At 43.0% G+C, this 12289-nt stretch overlaps 1 protein-coding gene across 1 annotated transcript; it reads left to right on the top strand.

Moving 5' to 3' along the window:
- The first annotated feature begins 561 nt into the window (after positions 1-561).
- Positions 562-10272, top strand: rufy2 (RUN and FYVE domain containing 2). The gene is made up of 14 exons (XM_084490642.1): positions 562-1235; positions 3078-3251; positions 3851-3968; positions 5605-5706; positions 6010-6133; positions 6257-6321; positions 6439-6504; positions 6689-6758; positions 6852-6953; positions 7414-7530; positions 7627-7719; positions 8298-8372; positions 8918-9015; positions 10034-10272. Exons 1-14 carry the CDS (start codon positions 953-955, stop codon positions 10140-10142), a joined length of 1596 nt encoding a protein of 531 aa, XP_084346768.1. The 5' UTR covers positions 562-952; the 3' UTR covers positions 10143-10272.
- The last annotated feature ends 2017 nt before the right edge of the window (positions 10273-12289 follow it).

The raw sequence follows: 12289 nt of genomic DNA, 5'->3' as shown, positions 1-12289 counted from the left end.
GGGCATCACCCACAGTGAGAGCATGGAGCGACTGGCCTACAGCCAGGGTAAGTCATCTCCTTCAGTCATGTCTCCTCTGGACATATATTAGGTAATCTATCTGTTTCTCTATCTACTGCCGAGCCTCTCTCGCCCCTGCTCTCACCCCCCCCCCCCCCCCCCCCCCCCCTCTCTCTCACTCTCTGTCTCTCTCTGATGTGTTTCTTCTCTTGGTTGTATGACTCATTCAATCTCATCTGTCTTTCATCAATAGACCTCCTTGAAATGTTTTAGTTGCCTAGTTGCCTATTATTTATTATATTCCAAGTGTTTTATCTATTGCACTGTAAGTGAGTAAGTAAATACATAAACATTACACTAATAAATAGACACATCCAATTACGTTGGATCATCATTTATGGTAATAAATATACCGTTGTTACAGTTGGAGATTATGTTTACAATAAACATAAATGTACTCCTAGTGCAGACTCACCGGTTTAACGCCTCCATCTCGTTTCAAACTGTAGGGGGCGCTGTAAGGCACTGTTCTCAGCCACACAACCATTACGTAGTGTTTTTGTGTGTCTCGTGAGCTTTGGCCACGGCCCTCCAATGGGTGCAGCGGAACACTCGGCGTTCACTATCCGCTAGCAATATCATAGTAAACACTACTGTACATCCCTGAGATGAATGGCAAGTGCTCTTTGGACTACCAGCTACCATGGACGTGTCGCTAACATACAACATGTCAACCGGATCATAGTGTTTACATTTTCTTGTGCGTGCGGGGGTGGGATCTATGCACCGGATCCTTCATTGTTTTGACGAGAGACATCCCGAGATTCTTTTGATCCATACTGCTCGCCTGGTGAACGATCCATGGATGTTAGCTTATGTTGGTTAGCCCTCTCCATCCACCTCGCATATTCCTGCTGTGTCCGCTAGCGTTATTCATTGTGTAGGGTGAGCGATGGCATCTTCCGCAGAGCACGACTTAGCTTTCGCCGAAGCGGATAACAACAAGGAAAAGGCATTTGGGATTTTGAGATTGCAGGATGAGAAAGCAAACCTCGCCGGAGATAATAAAGCTAGTGGCAGCGGTAGTACCGTACGGGCAGGGGGAGACGGCCGATGGCAGGTTCCTATATTTGCCTTGGCCAGGAAGGCATCCGAGACGTTTTCTGGGAGCATACATGTCCTGCCCAAGGTGTCGGACCACAGGACGTCCCTGGCCGAGGAGTGGACCCCCAAAGGTGAGATCCAGTGACAGCTGTGGTGTAGGAAGGATGCCTCGCATAAGAGCTTGGACCTTTTTGATTCGGTTCAGTTTAATAGAAAATGGGTTTGGTTTTACACTTATTACATCCTCATCCGGACCGATCCATCTCTTGTCTTGCGTACAATAACAATTTAAATGGACAATTAAACCAGGGATTGTAACGTAAGTATACATCAACACCCCTCATCCCCAAATATATTCGCTGTATCTAAGTGTATGAGATTGGGTTTAAGTCTATAACTCAACCAATGGCGTCTTTGCCTTGCCTTGATTACCACAAACAAAGCACCACAATTGCAATATTTAAAATAGAACTATGCCCGGGACAGATGGATGACACAATTCCAGCCATTCACCCATTTAGTGACCCCATGCACTATGTCATTTAATGCACCATGTCCTTCTGCATCAATGTGACAAACAACAGGGCCTGGTGATGTCAGAACATTGGTTTCTGATGGATGCCATTGAGCTCATCTTAAGCACTCTTCTACCCTGTTGACTGTGTCACAAGACTCCATTGATAAAATTGTACACAGCATGTGCTTTTTGAAGAAGACACAAGACACAGCAGCAGCCCCTATAAACAAATTTGACTCACATTTAAGAAACCGGGCATTATCAACCACTTCCTATGAAATGTAGGCAATAGCCTACATTTTCCTTAATGTACTCAGAGTTTAACTATTGACCACAATACATAATTATATCATAGGCATGTCATTTAAATGCCTATGATGGATCTAGATTCAGGAATTGGGATAATTTGCATGTCTAAATTTTAGGGCAATCATGATGTCATTTGGCAGGTGATTTTACAGTGTCTCAATATAGACGGCCTAGTTTGAATTATCCTACATCATCAGTGTGACATAAGCAAAACACAACTGCTCAATTTCATCATATCTTTTAATCAAAGGCATAATCAAAACTTGTATAGTTCTTACAAAGACAAACAACTATCAAATATTTGTAAAATATATTTCCTATTTCATTTCAAGTTTTCCTGGGTAAAAATACAATGTACCTATTCAACAAATCGTTACCGCTAACTTTAAAAGATTGTACCCCTGAGCTACTTGTCCTAATTTGTCCTAATCAAGCTTCATCATTAAGCAGTATTAAACGATGACGTAGAAAGACTAACAACATTATGTGATCAGGATACACTTGTGTGGTCTGTAGCCATGTAGCCTCCACCATGGTTGTCCAGTCATCCCTCTCTACAGTTGATGACAAACTGTTACACACTGATGTCTTCTTGCCAAGTTGAGGCTGTCACCAAACGGCAGTCTGTCATGCTTATTTTATTTTAACAAAACAACAACAAAAGTGGTTCTCAAACTGCCAATGAATGGTAAAATGTACATCTGTGTGTCTGACGGTGCTTAAAAACATTTATACTGGCTTACGTAGAGCAAAAGAGGATTTGGGCTGTTGTATATTACTCCACGTCCACTATAGATATATTGTTTGAAGAGGTGTTTGAACAGTAGGCGTGTACATATGAGTATGCGCACGTATCTTGCTTCAGGCAATAAGACTATGAAAAAACTTGACGAGCATGTAGGCCTATAAATTGCTCACAAAATCTAACATGAAATAAAACGTCCCTACAAGTAACAAGTGTCACTTCACATTAGAAGTGTGAAATTAATTAAAAACACGGTGTAAAACATCAGTAGAATAAAGCTGCACTCTGTCCAATGTTTGGGTAGAGAGCGTTGTTCGAGAAGCGCCACATCTTGGCAGCATCATGCCACCACCACGCAGTCTGACCTCCACACGCGTATGGTTCTGCCCCTTCCCCTGGCAGCTCTGCGGGACCCCATGGCCATGGAGCGGGCCAACCTGCTGAACATGGCCAAGCTCAGCATCAAGGGTCTCATCGAGTCGGCGCTGAGCTTTGGCAGGACGCTGGACTCGGACTACCCTCCGCTGCAGCAGTTCTTCGTCGTCATGGAGCACTGCCTCAAACACGGCCTCCGAGGTACGGAGGGTCAAAGGGCAAGCGGTGCGGCGTTGTGGTGAAGGCACGGGAGAAGTTGGCCTTCACTGGCTTTCTGTCGGACATGGTTCTGCCTGAAAGGCTGGTGAGGTATAAAGTGTGACAGAGTACATGCAGGAAGAAGGTTGTGGTGGTTAGGGTTAGGGTTAGGGTCACTTCATATAGTCATTTTTTTACAGTTTCCTTTTAGGTAACCAACCTACTTGGTTAGGTTTCAGCACTACCATTACTTGCTTAGGTTAAGGGTTAAGCAGAAAGCCCTTTCTGGCTGAAACCCCAGAAGGCAGACATCTCACATGTGCTATTGTTGCTTGTGTGTGTCTTCTATGCGACATCATCAGTTCCAGATTTTGAGTCTCTCTATTTTTTCTTTCTTTCTCTCTCTCTTTCTTAACTATTTCATTCTGTCTCCCTCTCTTTCCTTCCTCTCTCGCTGTCTTCCCTACTTCTCTCTCTCCCTCCTACCTCTCTCTCCTACCTCTTTTTCCTACCTCTGTCCTACCTCTCTCTCTCTTTCTGTCCTACCTCTCTGTGTTTCTCTCTTCCTCTCTCCCCCTCCCTCCCTCCCTCCCTCCCTGCAGTGAAGAAGTCCTTCCTGGGGTTTAACAAGTCTCTTTGGGGTCCTCTGGAGCTGGTGGAGAAGCTGTGTCCCGAGGCGGCCGAGATCTCCGCCTCCGTACGGGACCTACCCGGCCTCAAGTGAGAATGCAACACAACACACACACATACATCAGGCCTGGAAGATCCGGTATAAAATCATATTGCGTGAAAATGGATTTGATTCATGGTGGGACATTTGTTGGGGTCTGTCCCATCTAATAATGTTTCTTCATCATATCTCGAGAAAACTACGTGTAGGGCGTCGCAATCATTTCGATAACATTTTGATTTACATACATGTATACATAAAAAAACATCCTACATCGTATACATGGATACGCACCACCTGCCACAGAGTGCAACCGTGGGGAGTGTGTTGTGAGACCAGCACGTATGGTGAGTTACCAGTGAGCTGGATTTACCTGGCAGGGGGGGAAGCGATAGTGTCTTGCTTCTGCTTTCCTTTCACCATCTTTCTCAGCGTTCCTCTTCCTCCTCTACCTGTCCTGGTGGTGGTTTATGAACGTCCTCACATGCTGGGAATGCTCCGTTTGGTAAAGGCAAGGGGGTGGCGCCTGGGTCGTGTGTGCAGGAGGCAAAAAGTGGGCTGTAAACAAAAAACAAACGTTTGTTCACAGCACATCCAAGATGAAGGATTTGGCGTTGATCAATACTACATGTGTTTGAGGGGTATCCGTGTTATTGTATTTTTACGGTTTCGTATTTAAGATCACCTACAGTAAAGGAGTGTCTAGTCACACATTGTGAAAGGGACTTAAGTCTCTCTCCGTCTTACCCACAACAAAATGTACTTAAAGCTAGTTTTTCTTTCCACACATTCACATTTACTAATGTAAACAGCTTGTTTTTTCCCATCACACCAGTGTTGGCCGAGGCTTGTGGTAGCAGTAAGAGGTATCTGCTGTCATCGGCTCTCTCCTTCATGGACCTTCACCGTAGACTGGGCTAGCCTTTAGCAGCACGTTAGACTTCATGGTCTTAAGCTTTGGCCTACACCTTAGAAAGGGGAACAACAGTCAGAGACTGATACAGACAGCTTCCCCCTTGAAGTGCTGAGTCAGTGGGTCCAAGCGATGGAACAGATGACACATGTGAACCTGATTCGATGCTTCACAAGGATACAGGAAAAAAACGCCGGGCAAAATAGACACCATTTATCTATCACTGTATAGGACGCAAACGTTGCGTTGCATGAAAACATTCTTAGATGTATTGCTTTGGATTTAAAGTGTCTGCTAACTGCATGACTGCATTGTAAAAACGTAGCAGCAGTAGTAGTAGACCTGGTAGTAGTAGCAGTAGTAGTAATTTAAGGAAAGCAGCTTGGGTTGTGACCTTTGAGCGAAACATGGGAGGGGCATTCATATAGATATTATCAAATCACCTTAAACTGTTAAGGCGTAGCAGCAGACCTTTTCCAGTCCCCACAACTACAATTTGTCAAGTCAACTTCATTTCTATTATCACAGTTACAGTCTCAACACTCCTAGCCCAAAGCCCCCAGAGAAGTGAGGACAAACTCCCCCACAGGGGAATGAGAAGGAACATGGAAAAGGGATCTGTATAATGACCTGCTTGTTTTGTTTGTTTGTGTGTGTGTGTGTGTGTGTGTGTGTGTGTGTGTGTGTGTGTGTGTGTGTGTGTGTGTGTGTGTGTGTGTGTGTGTGTGTGTGTGTGTGTGTGTGTGTGTGTGTGTGTGTGTGTGTGTGTCCAGGACCCCATTAGGCAGAGCACGAGCCTGGCTGCGTCTGGCGCTCATGCAGAAGAGACTAGCGGACTACTTAAGACTCCTTATTACCAGAAAAGACCTGCTGAGGTACACACACACAGCATCATATATGACCTGACCTCAGTGGGTCCTTCATGCCAGTTGTCCTTGTCCTACTAACATGCTGATAGCCAGCAAAAAAGGCCCCTTTATCAAAATCACGGTGTCAAATTACCGTTTACCTCTTACCTCACATCGCTTTGAGTCAACATTTGACAACACGCTGGTGTGTGTGTGTGTGTGTGTGTGTGTGTGTGTGTGTGTGTGTGTGTGTGTGTGTGTGTGTGTGTGTGTGTGTGTGTGTGTGTGTGTGTGTGTGTGTGTGTGTGTGTGTGTGTCTACCCTCAACAGTGACTTCTATGAGAGCTCTGCAGTGATGCTGGAGGAGGAGGGAGCCGTCATTGTGGGCCTGCTCGTGGGTCTGAACGTCATCGACGCCAACCTTTGTGTGAAAGGAGAGGATCTGGATTCCCAGGTTAACACACACACATATGCATACACGTACACACACGCAACACACACATACATACATTCTCTCTTTTAAGTAAGCATCGTTTTCATGGAAACTTATTTGTGTATGTTTATTGTCTCATTGTAGGTTGGGGTGATAGACTTCTCCATGTACCTGAAGAATGACATTGATGACTTCAGGAGCGAAGAGAGGTAGAATTGCTTTCCATCCATTTCAAAGTTGTTCTACTTCTTTCTCTCTCCCTCTCTAATCAAATTGGGCATGTCTTTTGCAGAATTCTATTTTCATCTCTGTTTCCATGTCAACAGGAACAGTCAGATAGCCTCCATCTTGGATCAGAAGAACTATGTGGAGGAATTGAACAGACAACTTAAGTATGATTTACTTACACCCTATAGTCTTACATACAATCCGTACAATACTATAATTATGATATTGGCAGCTGATAATAATATGAGCTGTTCTCTCAGAGAGCCTGTATGTATTAGCGTGTCCAGGAAGGAGTAGATGGAGAATTAATCTGTGTGTGTGTGTGTGTGTGTGTTTTGATTTGTTCAGCTCTACAGTCAATGGTCTTCAGGGCAGAGTGGACAATCTGGAGAAGTCTAACACTAAACTCATAGAGGAGGTGAGACTCCAACCGTTTATAATGTTTGCTTTATTCCTTTGTTCATGGCATGTGATTGTAATATGTGTGTATGTATTGTGTATTTGCTTTCAGTTGGCGATAGCCAAGAACAACATCATCAAACTACAGGAGGAAAATCAACAGCTAAGAAGTGAAAACAGCCTCATTTTACTAAAAGCAAAACAACATTTAGAGGTATCAAGACTGTGACTGTTACCACTCTGACCATATGTATTAACCACACCTGACTACCATGCACACACAGACACAATCCCACACAGAAAACACACACACACACACACACACACACACACACACACACACACACACACACACACACACACACACACACACACACACACACACACACACACACACACACACACACACACAATCCCACACAGAAAACACCCTGGCATCCCCAACCACACCCTTCAAACCTAAAAGTGTAACACTCACAGTCTCCTACTGTCTACACAAAGTGAGCATACAGTACACCTGTGAATGACCATCACACACACACACACACACACACACACACACACACACACACACACACACACACACACACACACACACACACACACACACACACACACACACACACACACTATTAGGACGAACATGATTCTAAAGGCATGGTTTGTGTTTGCAGCTGACGCAGGGTGATGTGACCGTGGAACGGGACACATACAAACAGTCCCGCCAGGGTCTGGACGAGATGTACAACGAAGCCCAGAGACAGCTGAAGGAGGAGTGCCAGCTCAGACAGGTGAGGCAGCCAGGGTCAAAGGTCACGGAAGGGGGGGGGGGCTATGTGAATGTGTGTCAGTGCTTTAATGAAAATAATACGGTTGTACGTGTTCAGGATGTGGAGAACGAGCTGGTAGTGCAGGTGTCCATGAAACAGGAAATGGAACTGGCTATGAAACTTCTTGAGAAGGACATCCACGAGAAACAGGTGAGACTTGGTTTCCGTGGTGGGTGTTTGAGCAGGGTACCGTTTGATGGTACTCTGCGTTTGCTCCTCCCGTCACACGTCGTTAAACATCACAGAATTATCACCGATTATATTTAGTTTGTCTACTTAAGATTTTTTTGGGCAGATTTTTTAATTGAAATTGTCATTTTTTTGTATTTTTTATTTTGGCTTCTAAATCCTGAAATGTTCCTGTCACACTCAGGAAATGTAATGTATAATTGTTTTATTTTCTACATTTCTGTATTCAAAACCAAGATTTGAATGCATAAATCTAGATAGGGAAATTAAAAACACACACGGGACTGCATGCTACAGCTTGTGAAGGCCCACTCTGCTATGTGCTATCTGTCTGTCTGTCTGTCTGTCTGTCTGTCTGTCTGTCTGTCTGTCTGTCTGTTGGTCTGTCATTTAACACCGTCCCTCTGTTACAACAGCACAAGCGTGCCAGCACATATTGAACCATGGTAAATCATTAGCAGCGAGCGCTGTAGACACAAGGCTGGGATGAGGCTCTGTGTTTGTTGTAACCGGTCAAGCGGCTGCCTCTGTGTCCACAGGACACTCTCATCGGGTTGAGACACCAGCTGGATGAGGTCAAGACTATCAATGTAGAGATGTACCAAAAGATGCAGGTAGCTACCTCTTACCCATCCCTGAATCCCTGATGATGAACCCTACGAACCCTTCCACGCATACGACCCGTAACAATATTCTATCTATTTTGGGCTGAACGATTTGGGGAAATAATCAAATTGCGATTATTTTGACCAAATTGCGATTTTTTTTCATAAGTTCCTTATGTTCTGTATTATTCACTAAACAAACAATAAATCATTCTATAGTATGACCAACACAACATTAGAAGCAGTCAACATATAAACTGCTCTTTCCTTTAGGCCAGGCCTATGTGTTGAAATGAATTGATGGATGAATTGATATTAGAACGTCTTTTTTTAACACTTGAATTGTAAAAGAAAAATAAGTAAGATTGTTACTGATCTCCAGTCAGTAACAGTAACAAATCCCCCCCAAAAATGAACAAAAAAGTTTATTTCTATGTTTTTTTAATCATAGCCGTTGCGATTTGCAAATCACATTCTATTACGTAAAGATTTCAGTTTGAATGTGATTAATCGTTCAGCCCTACAACTGTTGAATGTTGAATATGGTTGTCCAGACTTCCGATGACGGGATGAAGCAGAAGAATGACATGATTCATAGACTGGAGGAGAAGACAAATCAGATCAGTGCCACCATGAAGCAGCTGGAGCAAAGGTAAGACTGGACCAGTTGTGTTGGGCTGCCTCAAAACAGAAAAGGGGAATGATTGACATTATATAACACTGAGAGGATTTTTTTAGTGCTAGTTGTCCAAAGTCCAAACTAATGACAACAAATTTAGCCATATATTTACAGATGTAAAACATAATAAATTACTTTTAATACATTAGTAAATGTAACATCTGATAAATTAGGGGTAACGTTTTTTTTTTGTGGATGTCGGGCATTCTGTGTTGCTATAGAAACACATACCATTAGGTTAGCTGTTTGCTGTTTGGTTGATTGCCTTGAACACCTAGCTTTGTCATGTCCCAGTCAACATGGTCCATTCCCCCCCTCTCTTTTCTCCCATTGGTTTAAATGAGTTCCATCCTCTTTGTGATTGGTCCGAGAGACGTGCTTTTAGGTACAGCAGAGGTTAGAGTCTTGACTGTTGACTCTAGACCAGGATTTAATAAATCAAAGTTCTGGCTTAGCCGTGACCAAGTAGCTGAAGTCTACTGAGTTCACTGCCAATTTTGTTCCTACAAGACTCTGTCTATGGGATTTATATTATTCTCACATACGTCTAGTTTAGAAGAGGCAAGCTCTATGCCCTCCTGACCTAAAGATCCCACACCCAGACCTGGTTCATGTCTGCCAACACCACCCAGGAGTATTTGGCAGGCTTTGGTTTAAATGTGCACATCATCAATGTGATTGAAATCAAATTCTATATCAATAGTTCGTCACCTGGGTTGATAGTGAAGGGGTGACATTTTCTGTGTGTGTAAATAAGCTCTAGAACACTGATGTATTGACATCCTTCCTTTCTTCCTCCCTCCCTTCCTTCCTTCCTCCCTTTCTTCCTTTTTCCCTCCTTTTTCATACGGCCATCCATCCATCCATTTTGTATCATCTGTTTTAACTTTGTTTCATTTGATCCATTGATTTGTTTTGTATGCATATGTGGTCACCTCATTGCGTGTGTGTGTGTCTGTGTCTGTATGTGTGGCGTGTGTCTGTGTTACAGTGATAAAGACTTACTGAGTCAAACGAGAACATTAGCTATGTCATTTGTGAAATGTGCCAGCAATGACACAGAGCATCAGTACAAGCTGGTCAAGGACATCTCCTTCTGAACACGACACACAGGCGTTAATACATGAATACTCTCATACAGGCCCACGGTTTGACTCTTCTGCTAAACAGTCAACTGGTGAACACAGACTGTGTGTTCGACTCAACATTCGGTATACTTTAGAGTGACACTTGAATTGGGCGGTTTGTTTGGGTTTTTGTAAAGTTGACAAATGGCATCAGCAGAAATCATCATGGTAGTACAAGGGACAACGGGTCTTCATGGTCATGTCGTGTTAAAGTGACATCACGATTAGCAGTTTGTTTTTCAGGATCTGGAAGATAATTTCCTCTGAAATATGAAGACTGGACTGCTGCTCATATAGCAAAGTTCAGTTAGCATTGTTGGTGACTCTTTTCAGTTGATCAGAAATAACCTTTTAACCCTGTATCAATATTTGATTAATGATAACCTTTTTTAAATTCACTCACACATCTGAATGTACATGAACATAAATACAAGCGCAGATACACATGCTAAGCATTATACTATAATTATATTCGGTAGGCTATTTAAGCAAAACCAGTGAGGGATATCTGAAGAAGATTCTAGCTTTAATGGAAGATTTAAGTATTGTTTTTGTATTTGTGCCGTGAGTTAGAATGAGTATAACAGACTTCCTTACTGTTCAGGTTAGTTCCAGAGCCATAGTCAATCCATCGCGTGTTTGTCTGAACAACACTGCTTAACAAATAGAGAAGGCAGGGTGGTATCCTCATTGTGATCGTTATAGCGTTGTATAAACCACAAAGGCACTGTGGGAATACAACTTAAGTTCTGCCAAAACTGCCAGCTGATTAAAATCTCGAAGGTAGAACGATGATGAGTGGCTGACCTCAGATGTGCCTGGGCAGGTTATTTTACATGCAATATGTCGTCTCAACGTTGTACATGAGCTGCACACCCCCCAGCTCACTACTGCTTCATCCTCCTCGTGTACGGTAGAGTTAGACAGTGTTTGTTGGATTTGTAAAACAGTGTAGCGGACATTCATGGGATCCTGGCTGTATCGAATAACGGTCCGTTCTTTGATTCTGACTCTTTTTGTCTTGTATGTCTGGGAAAAAAAGATCCGTTTTTTTTTTCATATCGTAATGAAATGTAAGCAATGTAGTTTACGTTCATGTCGAGTCATCCTGAATGTTTTCATTGTGTTTTCTTGACCCATAGGAAGTTACTTTTATACCTATTCTAACTCTATTTCCCTTGTACTGTAAAAGTTATTCCAACCCTATCTACGTACATGATACCAGTTTAACCATTTCAAATGCAAATACAAAAACATGTGTTTTACACCGTGACTAATAAACATAGATGTTGGAAAAAAATTCAGTTAGACTTGGGGCTTTTTATCACCAGTCGAGGTATGTTTAGAACAGTTAAATCTGAATGAAACCCTGTGTGTTGTGCCTCTTGGGAATATATTCCTTACAGGTAGAAACTGCTTTTGTGTAAGAATAACCACCAAAAGGTTAAAAAATAGAATATTAAATATCATATTTAAACTGTTATTATTATTATTATTATTATTGAGATTATTCATTTAATTTAAATGAATAATGGAAAGGAATGGAAACTTCGACTTGGGTTTTGCCTTTTTCTTTTTAATATTGCGAAACATAGTTATGGAGGGCAGATCGGAATACTCGATTATGAAAAAATATTCAGAGCAACGTATTGGATTGCATGCTTACTTACTACTAAACTGGTAATGCTGTTTCCCGTTACTTATCTTAACTGCAGGTGTGGTCTTGTAGAACTCCTCTTTTCCCTCCTACTTCTGCTATCCTCCCTCGATCGTCCCTCCACTTCTCTAGACCTCTTCCCTCCATCCCCCTACCCTGCCCTCACTAGTCCTCTCTTAACCCTCCCCTAACTAGTGCTCTCTTAACCCTCCCCGTGCTCCCTGATGTCTGTGCATGGGTTTGTGGTTTTGTTGCTGGCGTGTGACTAGAAGGTGCAGATGACAACCACTGTCACTTTCTCTCACTTTCCCCCTCGATCCATCGCTTGCTGTCGACCATCGTGGATCTCTGCCATTTCGCTGTAACCTGTAACCTTCAAATCGCTCACACCCTTCACATCCATCCATCCATCCATCCCACTTTTAATTTGTCCCTCCCTCCCCACACACACACACACACACGC

This window comes from Micromesistius poutassou (genome assembly GCF_964030765.1).
Source record: "Micromesistius poutassou genome assembly, contig: SCAFFOLD_1253, whole genome shotgun sequence".
Taxonomy (NCBI): Eukaryota; Metazoa; Chordata; class Actinopteri; order Gadiformes; family Gadidae; genus Micromesistius; species Micromesistius poutassou.
This window is presented reverse-complemented; position numbering and strand designations above follow the sequence as displayed.

Excerpts from the sequence above, each read along its gene's own strand:
- rufy2 (XM_084490642.1), top strand. The coding sequence starts at position 953 with ATGGCATCTTCCGCAGAGCACGACTTAGCTTTCGCCGAAGCGGATAAC. Across the intron at positions 6,134-6,256 it reads GAGAGGATCTGGATTCCCAG|GTTGGGGTGATAGACTTCTC; the intron begins GTTAACACACAC and ends GTCTCATTGTAG. Across the intron at positions 8,373-8,917 it reads AGATGTACCAAAAGATGCAG|ACTTCCGATGACGGGATGAA; the intron begins GTAGCTACCTCT and ends ATGGTTGTCCAG.